Here is a 15,708-nt window from a genome sequence, read left to right as displayed (position 1 = left end):
GACAAGCCAAGAGGCCCCCTTCACAGAATGACTGGAAAGAGGTATGCCTCGATCTTCTGTCTGTGCAGTGTCCTGGGATGGCAGCCTGCCAAGAACTTTGTCTCCAATTGCCAGTCTGGTGGAACTTCAGATGCACGTTCCCCTAGCCAGTCAGGCAATCTAGGGACATACCCTGGGGGGCAGATAAAAATACATGGCAGCAGATGCAAAAACCAGGACACCAGCTTCATGTGAAGCTTCCCTCCAGGAGACATTGGTGCTCTGGAGTGTGACAGAGGGAGAACATGAAGATAGTGGTACTTTCTGAGGTCTCTGGAAGATTATAGTCATTCCTTAGATGTGTGTTTAATTAGAAACCTGCCCCTCAGGCTGCCAGCCATGACTTTTAGTTAGTAGGCTCCCTTCCCAGAAAGACCAAGCTCCTAGGTCTGTTGCCTTTTGCTGTGCAGTGGGGGTGGTGGGTATTTAGGAACCCTCTCTCCACGAGTTACTGTCCTAAGGAACTCACAAGCATAAACCCCACTGACTAACAGAGCTGGCAATGTGGAGGTGTCTCCTGGCAGCAGGTACAAAAATTAAGGTGCCAGAGACGAGTATGAGCTCCTCTCTGGGTTATCCTGATTATTATAGTCTCATGAGATGAGGAACATAAGTCCCCCTGGCATCCAGAGCCAGCCAGTCAGGAGGCATCCCCTGGGCAGCAGCCACAAAAATCAGGGCACCAGATACATGTAAAAATTTCCTTTCTAGTGCTCTGGAGCACAGCAGAGGAGAGCATGGACACAGTACTAACCAGTCTCTATCCCAGAGAATACTCCAGTAGGCTCCCAGATATGTGTGTTACATTAGATGCTTGCCCCACAGGCTGACACTTAAATATCAGCAGGCCAACCTCTTTCAATTTATGTCTGGATGCAATCAGGCAGCCACTGAGCTGGGCCCTGAGGCAGGTATGTCCAAACATCCAGGCCCATTAAGAGCTGTCTTTCAGATCATGATAGCCTTGTGCACCTGGGACATAAGTGCTATTGGTTTTACAATTAGATATTTTGAGTGTTTAACTCTCAGGTGCCACTCCTAAAAGCTGAGGGACTAGATGGGGGCTTGAACACTTTACTCCACAAAAAGGCTCAGGTTTTAAATTTTTTCCTCATTTGGTCACCAAATCATGGGCAGGGTTTATGGTGAGATTGTGTCCTAGCCTCTCCTGCACACTTCAGTGTGATATTCTTTTCTTTTGCCTGATGTATAGTCAATACTCAGCCAATCTTTAGTTTTTTGTCTTTTAAAAAAGATTTATTTATTTGAGAGAGAGGGAGAGAAAGGGAGAGGGAGAGGGAGAGGTGGGGGGGAGAGGGGGAGAGGGAGAGGGAGAGAACACAAGCAGGGGGAGTGGCAGGCAGAGGGAACTGAGCAGGTAACTCCATGCAGGACTCAATCCTAGGACCCCGGGATCATGACCTGAATCAAAGGTAGACGCTCAACCGACTGAGCCATCCAGGTGCCCTAGTTTTTCTTAAGTTGTTTCATATGAAGCTGTAGAGTCAGTGTGCTCACTGGGGAGTTGAATTTGGGATCTTCTAACCTTGCTATCTTGAACCAATCCCCTTCTACTTTTGAAAAGTTAATTGGCCTGCATGAGGCCTTTAGTTTCTGCCACTGCTCTGACCTCTACTGCTTGTTTTCTTCTTGTTGCTTTCCCTTAAACCATGGAAACCAGGGACAGATGGGTAAGACAGGTAAAACTGCCTGGCATGGCCTACGATTCCTTTTTTCTCTAACGAGGATCTCTTGGGTTTCTTTATGTTTTCTTTGTCAGGGAGTTCTAGATTTGTTCTTATCCATCAGGCTTGGCATCTATATACAGTAGACACTGTGGCAGCAAAAATGGCTTTTAAACAATGGTTTAATCACTTTAGATTTTGATAGCCTGCTTCAGGAAGTTCCAGTTCAAAAGCAGATTCTTAATTCATGTGAATCACAACCACAGTAGAACAATTTAAACAACAATTTATTTAAACATCCTTGAATAAAAATATAACAAAGCATTAAAAGTGAGACTGAAAATTATTTTACTATACTGGAGTTAAAAAAGGAGACCATGAAAAAAACTTCAATGCATTAAACCTCATCTTCACAACATAAAAAAATATTTTTTCCACCTTTCGCTACATTATAATCTAATGTACACTTTTAAAAATTATTTTTATGTCATTTTTATTATCTGATGTAACAGATACATCTAATGATGATGATGATGATGGGTGTCTGTGTTTGCATTCCTAGAACACAGGCAGAGGTAAGACTATTTCTAAGTTTTTTTTTAACCCTCCCTTTAATTACTCCCTTTAATTTAGGGAGCAAAGAAAAAAATTGGCCTTGTAATGGCAATAGTCTATATTAATTTTTAATTAGGAATTTTTCTTTTTTTTAAGATTTTATTTATTTATTCATGAGAGACACAGAGAGAGGGAGGCAGAGACATAGGCAGAAGGAGAAGCAGGCTCCATGCAGGGAGTCTGATGTGGGACTCAATCCTGGGACTGCAAGATCACACCCTGAGCCACCCAGGCGTCCCTAATTAGGCATTTTGCTAATAAATATCTGAGGTAGGCTGTTATGAAATTATAAAACAGACTCCCAACAGAGTCATTTAGCATTCTGGACCTAGGTTACATTGCAAGCCTGGCCTGCCTCTGAGGCTTTGTCCTTTTGCATTACATCCATAGTCCTACTGGCTAACACTTGATGTGGCATGTCTCTGCGAAGGGGAAGGCTCACTGGTTGAGTTCCTCCCAAATTGGCAGCCACTATATAGATAAATGACCACAATTTAATTGTTTGAGGAGTTTCTACCAAAAGAACTACTTTCACTAAAACAACTATACAAATTAGGAAGATTTTAAAACACTCAGGCCAGAAGATTTCAAGACGAAAACTACATGGGCACGCACTAAGGAGACTGATGATTAATTATTGTCAGTACCTATTTAAATAAATATTGCTTTGTTAGCTTAATTTGATTTGCTCATCAGATTGGCATCTGAAGCCTTCCTGAATGATATACTTTTGGCATTCTACTTTCTGAAAGCATAATTACAAGAGTCATGATATAATAATAAGTTTTATCGTAGGTTACATTTTTTGAGCAGCTAGATGTGCTTTAGTGCATTACCTTATTTACTCCCTATACAAAGCTGTGCGGTAATGTTATTGTCTCCATTATACAGATGAGGAAATGGAATTTGAGAGTTTGAGTGACTTAACTGTTTTAGCCACAAGCAGGCTTGACAAAGCCATGTCTTAAAGGTTTCTTGCAGCTACTTTATCTATGAACTTTAAGAGAAATGATCATTTTAAGTTTTAAATTGTTTGTGTTGTCTGATTGAGAGGCCTGGACTCTCAATGGTAAGGTTTCAACTTGGTCTTGCCTTAAATATTCCCTGTAGCCACTTTTTCCTTTAGCTAGGTACCTTGATTATTTTAAAGCTTTTTTTATTGTCTATGAGTCTTTGCCCCATTAGTAGGTTCCAATTTACTTTTTTCTTGTAACCTTTTTTTTTTTAAAGATTTTATTTATTTATTCATGAGACACACACACACACACACACACACACAGAGGCAGAAACACAGGCACAGGGAGAAGCAGGCTCCATGCACGGAGCCCGATGTGGGACTCGATCCCGGAACTCCAGGATCACGCCCTGGGCCAAAGGCAGGTGCCAAACCACTGAACCTCCCAGGGATCCCCTTTTTCTTGTAACCTTAATTTATAATCCTAACATCTTATCTTTTTCTCCTAGGTCAGAGGGAAAAAAATAAAAAAAAAATGTGTTTTTTTCTTTCCCTATAACTTAAACAGCAAAAATTTTAAAAGTCAATCAAAATCTTCACTTCCTTTTTTTTTTTTCCGAGAACACTTCAGGGGTGATGCCACAACCTCTAAAGTTTGGATTTTTCTCACAATGTTAGTGCCCTTTGATGATCTCTACCTAGATATTTCATTAGGGGTTGCAAAATAATGATATTGTTATTCTATTATACCTTCTTTAGTCTAAGAACAACGTACTTCATCATTATTTGGTTATTCTATCTTATAATTCATACAGGAAAGGCAAAGTAACAGAATTTTTCCCTTTTATTAGTTTTCAAAATAACATATTCGTTCCCTATTAACTAATCTAATTCAAAAGTTAAAATTGCTGTTGTATTTTATCATCATGAATGCATGGATTTAAACTTATTTGATGTGTTTTAATCCATTACTGTTATTTTTCTCACTTATACTCTAATTGTCCCATGTTTAACCAAAAGAAGCCTCTCCAAGTTGGCTCTTGAGTCCTGTTAATACCTAGGTAGATCATCAAATGCCATTAACATCATTAGAACACCCAACCTTTGGAGGTTATATCATCATCCCTGAAGTGTTCTTGCTCCCTCCAAAAGTCTATAGCCTTTAACAGTTTTCTTTTTTCTTTCTTTCCTGCAATAACAAGATCCACCTCTATCATCTTGTGCTTTTTCCTGATCCATACTTGCAATCAGCCACTTCTACAAGGAATCCTGGTTTCTTAGGTCGTAAACACTATGTAGAGACCAATATCAGGTACTCCATAGGGATGTTCCATGGGAACTACAGATTTCTTCAACAAATAGAGAAATGGGAAGGGGAATGAGGAGAGGGAGAGAGAAAGAAGCAGGAACTACAAATTAAAAGAGACCTAAGAGATCAAACTAATAAATTGTGAGATAAGAGGGCAAAGTAAAAAAAAAAAAAAACCCTTAAATGTTTGATGGTTTTAAGTAGTTATTATTTTAAATTTTGAAGTATTGCTATTATTATTTTTTTAGTTTTGATATTATTGTCATTCTTTTAAAAGAACCCTTTTCTTTTAGAGATATACATTACACTATGTATAAATATATTGATATTATGTTTGAGTTTGACTAAAATAATCTTGGGGATGAGGAATGAATAGGGTAGTATAGATGAAATAAGATTAGCCCAGAGTTCATTCTGTATATTTCTGTATGCTTTAAAATTTCTAAAACAGAAAGTTAAAAACTATTTTGACATAGTTTCATATAACATTTAAAAGTGGATAAAACTAGTTTTAACTGTCATATGTGCATATTTATGCTTGAGTGGTGCCAGAGATATGTGATTAATAAGAGTTGAGAAGCACTGATTACTGATTAGGTAAAAAGATTACATTATCAAGAACATTCAAAAATGATTTTAATAAAAGCTAGAGTTAGAAACATGATTAAACCTATAATCACATTAATGATTAAAACATTCTAATGAGTGCTCTAATGGAAGGAGAAAAAAGCAATGTTGAGAAACTTTGAAAAGTCAGTGGGAAGTTAACAGAACAATCTAACAAGACATACACTTAATACTCTCAGTAAATAAAGGAGACACTATGAGTGGAGTTTGGAAATGCATAATTAACTATATGAGGAATAAGTATGGCTCTCTTTTATATTGTAATATCTTATGCAAAAAATCATACAATTCAAATAGGAAAAGTGTTTAACTCTGACCTACAGGGCCAATGATGGGTACGACAAAGATCTAGAAGAAGGTCAAGGTCAGTAATATAGGAAGTTAGTCTTCAGATGATAGAAATTATGCCATATAGTAGGGGTGGCAAACTGGCAGTTCTTCCAACATCAGGCAGAAATGAATGCCTGAGTTTGCAGTGTGCATCGGGGAGAGTGGTAATCAGGGGAGAGCATGTGTCCATTATCTGACAGGCACAGTTGCTATTTAAGGACAAAAGCATCTTGTTATTAGTTCTTTTGCTTACTTTAGAGGGGCTAGAAACTGATAGTTTTACAAGTAATCTCTTGATAACAAATTATAAAGATAATAAATGTCAACACCTCCCAAAGTGAAAGGTCCGCCAATCTGGCCAAGACATCCATAAACCAACCTGTTTACAACCTCTGCTGTATGGTGTAAGTATCCTAAAATTTGCTGCCCTAAGGAAATTTGCAACTCCGAGGGTAATGCTGTTCAATGTTGGTGTGTATTAGGATAACCCAGTAAGCTTGATAAAATGCAAATTCTTGAGCCTCACCACAGAGAATCTTATTAAGTGATCCTCCGGTGCATCCCAGGAAGCTAAAATTTTGATTAGCACTCAGGTCACTTTGAAGCATGGGTTCATTGTCCACAGTTTGTAAATCATCAAGTTAGGGAAACCATAAATATTTTCTTAAGAAATCTGAGACAAGAGCAAGAAAATATTGGTAGAGGCTATAATTGTGAGTAAAGCTCCATGGGTAGAAGACTAATGAGAATGTGGGTCATAAAGAATGAAGACAGAGACTTATAATTGTGAAGTATACGTGTGATGGCCAAGTGTAAGGTAATCATAGAACTGGTAATCATAAGCAACAAATGTTGCCCAGTGTAAGGTAAGCATAGCAACAAATTTTACAGTAGGCTTGAGATTTCAAAACTGTCAATACTTTCTTTAAAAAGTGCTTGATGCTGACTTATCTCAGCTGAAATACATAAACAACCCCATAATCTCTAAGGAGAATGAGAACTGTTAGCAGATATATACTCTAAGGTCCAGTAATCACACAAATATTGAAGCTACAGTGTCCATGCAAGAAAAGAATATTTTCCATAATATTCCAAAGGTTCATCAAGTCATGATCATTCTGTGATAGTCACTAATTTATTACCACTCAATTACCACGTAATTGTTTTGAGTGATATCTAATTCAATTAGAGACGTAGTTAAGACCAGGATATGTGTGTGTGTGTGTGTGTGTGTGTGTGTGTGTGTTGGATATGTTTAGATGGGCTTACATTTTTTGAATCAAGATGTAGAAGCAAGTTCTGTTAAAATCCAGTGATTCAGTGACATCTATAAACAACATCTGCTCATTCCATTGGTGAATTATGGAAACAGCTACATATGCAAGAAAGCCATCAAAATCAATTGGTTAATGGTACAAAACAGGGGTATATTCTTGCTTCATTAATGTCTATTACTTGATTTCTAGTAATGGACTAGTTACTTTAAAAGACTGAGTACAGATCAGACTACACTCTGTATGAGGTCTCGAAAACAAGGTAATGGTAGTAAGTATTTGAAATTTCTTATGTACCAGTTTTTGCATATTTCTAATAAAAATAATGTGCAGACCTCTTTTAGCCATTATACTAATAGTGTGCCTCACTCTGCTCCACGTCAACTGTTAAACAGATAATCTGCTGTAGTGAGTACTCACAGCTTAATTCACAGATTAGCTGCCATTCTGCTAAATGTCTTATTTTGCATTTGTTATCTGTGTAGTGTCATTTCCTACAATACTATGCAACGTCTAACCTTGGAAAAAAGTATTCACTAGGTAAGAGCCAGTGCTGATGGATCGCTATAAAAGAGTTTCTCTCAAGATTGCCATCGCCTAAAGGTAATCAAATGATGTGTACATTACCTTGGTGGTTCTTAAATGGGAATGAGAAATGGTGGATCATCTTAGAAATAAAGAGAATTTAATGTAACTTCCATGTTACCTGAGTGAAATGAAAATAAAATAAAATGGTAAAACATTTCAAACTCACTCACTGCAGTGATCCAGAATGTAACAAAAGGCAGAAGATTTTATTATGATGTTTATGGAAGGTGGGGGGTCATTTCCCCCAAATATGTGATATTGGAATATCTAAGACAATTCTGTGGTTACCTTTGTGATCCCAAATACATTTCAAGGCACACTATTTTAAAAAATGTCACAATCTCTAAGGAAAATGGGAACTGTTAGGAAATATGGTCTAAATGGAGCATGGCTTGTCACAAAGGGATTTGGCTGTTTATAGAAAATTGTGGACAGAAAACAAAGGTAAGGATAGAACTGAATAAAGTGAGGGTCGTCAGTTAAGCATCTGACTCTTGGTTTTGGCTCAGGTCATGATCTCATGGTCCTGAGCTGATGTCAGGCTCAGTGTGGAGACTGCTTGAGATTTTCCTTTTCTCTCTGCCTCTACCCCTGCTTTCTTTCTCTCTCTCTCTCTAAATAACTAACTAACTGAGCACAAAGTGAAAGGTGGCTCTGCCCATGGGAAAACTGAGGTTGAAATTTGTGAGATACCCTATGGCTCTAAGTTTCTAGAGTTATTATGAGATCTGTATGTGTGAATATATGTCTGCAGGTATACATGTACTATCTATCTACTACTTACTTACAGTTCTTAAGAATGGCATATGGCTTAGACAATAAGGAGGGAAGTAACTCTTCACCCATATTTATTCCTTTTTCTAGCCAAGAGAGAGCTTCTACCCTGTAAGTTACCTCACATTTTACAGATGTGAAATCCTATTATTATAAAATATACATTATAAAAGGTTAGCTATACAAACAATACACCCAAACAAAAAATCCAGAAGCCAATTAGACTCAAATTTACCAAAGTAATATTAAAATTGAGTGTAGTATATTTAGTGAGTCTAAGACAGTGAGTCTAAACTCTGATGATGTCATAGATATTAAAAATGCAGCTGCCTATACTCAGTTCAGACCCACTAAAGCAGAAGACCCACTCAAGCACTTCACACACTGCCTCCTGCCTGTGAAGCAGGTGGGAGAGAGGAGGAGAAAGAGAGAAAGAAGAAAGGATGAAGAATAAAGGAGTTGGGAGGAGGTTAGAGGTAAAGTCTAATGAAGGCAACAAAGAAGCCTTCTCAGTGCCTTGCCTCAGCTACTGACCAGTCTCTACCACACTAGCCCGCTGGTGTTCGGGGTCTGAGTGTAGCACACCAGCTACACTCCCCTCAGCTGTATCCTCCATAAAACCCATCTATGTCTGCCTGTCTCTCAACACACTGCTACTTTTTAAATTCATCAGCAAAGAGAGGTCTGTGATGAGAGCTGATCATTGCAAGGGAAATATGTGAGTTATTTGCCATTAGCATTTAGATTTCAAGAAGGACATTCTGTGACAATGTTCTAACCCAAAGACATAGAGTTCATGCTTAGAAGATATTCTCAGTTAGGCAGGAAGATGACATAGTACACATACAACATTACCCTTTAATTAATCCAACTTTTAGAGTAATAGCTGTTTGCATTTTAAATTTCTTTACAAACTATAAAATGCTTTTATTTGACCTCCATACAACTCTATGAGGGCAATATTTTCCTGTTTGACAGGTAAAGAAACCAACTCAGAGATACTAGAGATAGGGTTAGTAGGTGCAAAGCAAAGATCTGAAAGCAGGCATTATGACTCCAGATACAGTGCTCCTCCCATAACTGCTTTCCTAGGAGTGGAGGTAAGTCTAAAGGCCCAGGATGCATTCAGTTTAAGATCAAACACCAAGTTGCTATTGCTAATAGGATAAAGCTGACAAGAAATATAGTGTGGTTACTGATAGGTTAAGGATAACTATTACTATGAAGTAGTGGTAATAAATTATTATTTTTTTCACTAGAGCCAAATCTAAAAAGTTATTTTCGGAATGAAAAAAAGTTTTCATTTTTTTTTATCAACTCTTTCCAGGCTTACTGACAAACACCAAAGGCATGAAGTCTGTTTGCAGCACACTAAAGCCAAACTATTTATAGACTTGTAGCGATGGCAGTGTCAGGAACCTAGAGGACTAGTTTGTGTCAGTAACACCAGTTGAAAAATATTTCAGTGCATCCTATAGTATCCCTTTTATTTCGGTTTTTTACCTATTTGCTGTATATGTTAACACAGAGAAATTCCATTTAAAAACTGGTGGGAATCCTCCACATTAAGTGTCTTTGAGCCTGCATAGGATTCTCATTTGATTGGAGTTGGTTGCTAAAGGCCTAATTCTGAGTTCAGTCCATAGGACAGACCAGTTTCATCCTTTTCCAAGATCCACTTTTTCTCTCTTAATCCCTGCCAACCAAACATGCTGTGCAAACATGGCATCTGTTATAAGGACTGCTTGAATGAGGTGGCAGGACAACAGTATAAATGCATGGCCACTAGTGGGGATGATCTGTGTCCCCGGTCTCAGTGGTTCCTGATACTGGAAGCACTAACATTGTCTGGGAACTTGCTAAAATTATAGATGCTTCCACTCTAGACCTCCTTAATCAGATGCAGTAATCTGTGCTTTAACCAGCCTTCCATGTGACCTGTTGTAGGCTGAAGTTTGAGAACTACTATTCTAAGCTGATTCCTAATGAGCATCGACTTCAAATTTAAAAAATACTATTTTTAATTATACTGGTATACTGCAAAATTTGCAAGGAAATATTATTCCTTACCACATGCCCACATATCCACTGGCTTTCCATAAGGATCTTTACGTAAAACTTCTGGAGAAAGATATCCGGGTGTGCCAGCAAAACCTAAGAAAAAAAGGTTAATGAGTCAGAGTTCACTTGACAAAACCAAGAAACAGGAAACTAAGGAAGAAAATATTTTTGGGGATTTTTGATCTGATGATATGCTTGTCAAGAGAAAACCAGGCCTAAAATAATGTACACTAGTTTCTCTCTATTGCAGTATCACACTAACCTGCTTTGTAGCTAATTAGAAAAAAATGCATTTTTCCCAGATATGAATGTTATTCTATTGTACCATACAGTCAGAATTTTTACTTAAGTCTACTTGGTTAGTGCTTATTCTCACTTACTTATGCAAGATTTGAAAATAAACCTTTGAAGGGGATCAGAACATACCACCCCAAAATATGTCACTGTGGCATACTGATTATTTTTAGCTGAAGGCAACTGAGAATCAGCAGATGTATGACAGGCTCTTTAATCTTCTTTCTACCTAAAAGTAGGGCATAAATTCTTGTGAAAAGGTGCCCTCCCTGTACCAGGAAGAAGGGAAAATTCCTGGCACAGGAGTTGGTGACAAGATGGATCTATACAAACCAACCTTACTAAAATAACCTTGATCTTCCATTAGTGTCCTTATAGGTTTCCTTGTTATTTCCCCACAATTTAATACCCCCAGCCCTAACTCCTTTTCCCTTTGTCTTGTCAAATCGCCACATTTTATCACTCTTTGTTAAAACGGGATATGAGCTCCTAAGGCTGGCCTTTCTTTAGGTCTTCATTAATTTTCTAGAAAGGCCCCTGTGTTTATGTAAGAGTTAAAATATTAACATCAAAAGCACTGTATGCTTTTCTCCTGTTAATCAGTCTTTTGTCATTTCAACTCACAGGCCCCAGCCACAGAACTAAGAGGGGAAAGAAAAAGTCTTTCTTTTCCTCTATCTGAAAAGAAATAGGGAGAAATTTGACGATCGGGTTAGAACTTTGTAAGAAATGATAGTTAACATGATACCAATATAATTTTGAGACACACTCACCTATAAAACAAAAGTACAAAAAAAATAGATCCTAAGTAAATATTTTTGAAAGTGAGGTAGTCTATGGGGTAGTAATGGGGCTGAGTGTTTGAAGAATTCACCAGGAGAAGAAATAAACCCTAAATATATCAAAGAGATCACTGTGTTCTAATAAATAGTCAGTGCGTACTTATAACTGTCAACTAAAGAGAAGACTCAGGAACATCTGTATGAATCACTATTGAACAAGTATCAACTAGAATTTTAAGAGAGAGATGTGGTAAGAGAAAGAAAATGGTAAAATAAAAGTGGAACAAAAGTTTCACTATTGTATATATCAGTGTAAAGCATACTTTCTGATAAAGTATGCTTAAATAATAATCAATTTAGAGTTAGGACCTAGAGTGACATTTTTCTTATTTCTGAAAATAATAGCTTTCAAATAAAAATAGCTACTTTTAAAAAGATCCAAAATAACTATTTGCAAGTTTTATTTAAAGATACCCCCAAAATTGGAACCATTTCTTTAAAAGGAAATGTAATCAGGAATTCCTCTGACCACAAATCACTGGAGAAGCTCATCATATATTTACTAGGATTTAAAGGGCTCAAGAAAGGAGCCTTTTCTTCCTATTTTCAAATTTATTAAGTACAAACAATGTGCAAAAAGGATAAAAACAAGTGTGTGTGTGTGTGTGTGTGTGTGTGTGTGTGTGTAGAGAGAGAGAGAGAGAGAGAGAGAGAGAGAGAGAAAGTAGCATGGTTATTCCTCTGAACAAAATTACCTTAGAAAACGAGGCAAAGGATTGTGGATTTTATCCCTTCTACCCCTTTATTACTTTTCCTTTCCTTTCTTGTGGAGGAAGATGGAGTGGACAATGAGAAGGGATTCCAAAAAAAGACGCTTGTAAAGTAGTTTAAGCTTCACATGGACCATAGTGGATCCACCTCTATTCTTAAACTTTACTTAAAAGGAGCATTTGCCTCACAGGTGTGAGGTCAAAGAATTCCTGAGTAATCACGGTGGTTCCATTACCAAAGTTTGAAAATTACATCAAGGAGTGATGTGGAGTCAGCTAATTCCAAGGCAGGGATGGGCATAAGAGTCCTAAAGAGCTACTGGGTATGCCTCATCTACTCTTATTCCAATGATCCCTTTACAACTCCTCCCAAGATGAGACACAAAGGAACCCAATGAGAAACCAATGCCAAACTCCAGATTAAAGACCAAGTTCCTCGCCTACATTTTAAGACTGTGTATTACCTGGTTTCCCTTCATTCAACCAACATTTCTTTCTACTCTTGAGCATTTGACCTTATTAATCTTTTTAGGGTCTCTTGAAACAAATTTCTCATTCTTGCCATTGATGTTATTTTTTCTGTTCCTTAAAAACCTCAATTTCTACTTTTACCTTTTCTTTAACAGAGAGTGAACTCTAAATTATTTCCATCTTAGAGATCTCCTTAGCTAACTACAATTCTCAGTGGTCCTTCCTCACTCTGAATTTCTACCACCCTTTTATATACAATCTACAACCTCCTACCTAGAATTAGTAAACTTTAATATAGGTATTAAATTTCTTAGAAGAATATATTTCCTAGAGGAGGAAATGTTAATGATACTTCATCTAGGTATAAAGATAAAGAAGAATTCATTAAGTGACTAAGAAATGAAAAGATAATTTTAAATGTAAATTATTACAAACCTTTTCTGGAGACTAAAATAAAATGTTAAGAAAACACCATCATGTTCATTCTTATTTAATATAATTATCATTTGAGCGTCAGTGGGGTCCTTAGTCCTAAAACTATTGAAGCATATTTTAAATATATAAACATAAAGGAACTGTGTACTGTGTAATGTGTTCTCATGAATACCAAAATACTTAGGGTAAGACAGGAAAAGCCTTTTTTAGCAGGAGATTACTCATAAGAATCTCATTTATCATGATATATGCTATTAGCAGGGAAATTATGAGAGCTTGCCTTCTCTAGAGGTAGTACATGCTTCTTAATCTGAAAAACCAAAAGGAGTATCAGAACAGACCAAAATCAAAACATAATTACTTACTGTTGGGAATCCAAATAATTATAATGGGTATTCATTGCATTTTAAAAACACCAATATTTTTTTATATTTTATTTAAATTCAATTTGTCAACATACAACACTCAGTGCTCATCTCATCATGTGCCCTCCTTAATGCCCATCACCCAGTTACCCCAACCCCCCATCCACCTCCCCTTCTGAAACTCTTTGTTTGTTTTCCAGAGTTAGGAGTCTCTTATGGTTTGTCTTTTTAAAATTTTTCCCCACTCAGCTTCCCCCCTTCCCTTATGGACCCTTTCACTATTTCTTATAGTTCACATATGAGTGAAACTATATGATAATTGTCTTTCTCTGACTTATTTCACTCAGCATAATACCCTCCAGTTTCATCCATATCGAAGTAAATGGTAGGTATTCATTCTTTCTGATGGCTGAGTAATATTCTGTGAGAGTGTGTGTGTGTGTGTGTGTGTGTGTGTGTGTATCACACCTTCTTTATCCATTCATCTGTCAAAGGACATCATGGCTCCTTCCACATTTGGCTATTGTGGGCATTGCTGCTGTGAACACCGAGGTGCAGGTGTCCCATCATTTCACTACCTCTGCATCTTTGAGGTAAATACCCAATAGTGAAATCATGAAACCCTCATTATTTTTAAAAAGAGACATAGTATTAATCAAGCAAAACAATTTTTCTATGAAGCAAGATGGTAGTGGTTATTCTTTTTTCCTAGCAGCAAAAAGGAACTATACTGCAAATAGCACTTCTAATCCCACAGGAGAAATGGGCTATATTTGGATATTTCTCTTTGGTAAATTTTCTAGCCATCTTAAAACAAGTGTAATGATACAGGGTGTTACTTCTAGCTTTTTGGCTAGAATCAAATAGAACAGGGCTAGGAAGACAGACAAAATTATCATGAGAAAAAGAAACATTAAGACTTACAAATGAGAATTAAAAAACACAATAAACAGCTTCTATAAGCTTTGTGTAGTTTTATTTATCTTATTTGTAGTAGACCTCTTATATTTATTATAATAAAATTGAGCAAAAGCCTGAAATTCTGGCATTACACAAAATGAAAAAAAGAGTTCTGCTCTTATCTTAAAATTAAAATAACTTATTTTATTAAAAATAAAAAGGTTCCCCTCCCTATCACTGATAATACATTTTAAAAGATAAAATTAATCAGTCAAGGGGAATGGGCCTTAAGGAGGGCACTTGATGTAATTGAGCACTGGGTGTTACATGCAATTGATGAATCACTTAACTCTACCCCCGAAACTAATAATATACTATATGTTAACTAACTTTAATATTTTAAAGATTTATTATTTATTCATGAGAGAGGCAGAGACACAGGCGGAGGGAGAAGCAGGCCCCCTGCAGGGAGCCCGATGTGCGACTCGATCCCAGGACTCCAGGATCATGCCCTGGGCCAAAGACAGACACCAAACCGCTGAGCCACCCAGGGATCCCCACTAACTTTAATTTAAATTAAAAAATAATCAGTCAAATACATGAGACTATTATGGTAGATAATACTGAATAAAAATCAAACCAAGTCATTCATACTAAAACAGGCATTTACTTTAAAATCTGTGATATATCTGGTAGTACACCCAGAAGATATATAGTATACCACATGCCTCCTTTTCCTCAGGTGGGTTACCATGAGGATTCACTTGCATAGAATAAGCTGAAAAGAAGCTAAAGAAGAAAAGAAAAAGAAAAACTTGTGCATTCTCTTAAGCTTATAAACTGTTTTTTCTACATTTTTTGAAATGATGAATTTTCTTAGGACTTCTAATGCACCTCCTAAAAATCATTATTCTAATAGGGATCTTAGTAAGAACATAAGGGTTATAATATCACACTGAAAAAGAAATGGGGATTTTATTCCAATCTGTCATTCTTTCTCTGGAATCAGATCACTTTTAGAAATAAATGATCACAATTTGAAATGTGTGTACACTTTTATTTAAATGCTATTGCTTTTGCTAATTTGATATTGGGTTTTTTACTGATTGATTTGCTCAACAAGTTTCACTGAACAGGCAAAGAACTGTGACATTGTGCTTCATGCCAAGATGGTTTTGAAAACGTATTCAACATCTTTCGTAGCCCAGGGAATACCTATGGATTCATAATGGTCTTGCGAAGAAGTGTTTATTATCACTGCTTACAAAGAGGACATGTACTCACAGAGTTAAAGTGACTTGCCCAATACTATATATCTATTAAGAATCATACCCAGGATATGAGCTTGGGTATTCTAATTCAAAAAGCAGAATTTTTTTCTACTCCACACAATCCTGCCCTCAAACAGCTTGTGATCTAAAGAAGGGGATAAAA

At 36.9% G+C, this 15,708-nt stretch overlaps 1 protein-coding gene across 16 annotated transcripts in view; it reads right to left on the bottom strand.

Moving 5' to 3' along the window:
* Positions 1–15,708, bottom strand: part of CAMK2D (calcium/calmodulin dependent protein kinase II delta) — a 303,905-nt gene that overhangs the window by 57,778 nt on the left and 230,419 nt on the right. For all 16 annotated transcript variants that reach the window (XM_055342435.1, XM_055342429.1, XM_055342426.1 and 13 more), the window contains exon 8: positions 10,267–10,350. In XM_055342435.1, the coding sequence (XP_055198410.1) occupies positions 10,267–10,350 (84 nt within the window). The remainder of the gene's footprint in view (positions 1–10,266; positions 10,351–15,708) is intronic.

Source organism: Nyctereutes procyonoides, unplaced genomic scaffold (genome assembly GCF_905146905.1).
Source record: "Nyctereutes procyonoides isolate TBG_1078 unplaced genomic scaffold, NYPRO_anot_genome, whole genome shotgun sequence".
NCBI lineage: Eukaryota > Metazoa > Chordata > Mammalia > Carnivora > Canidae > Nyctereutes > Nyctereutes procyonoides.
This window is presented reverse-complemented; position numbering and strand designations above follow the sequence as displayed.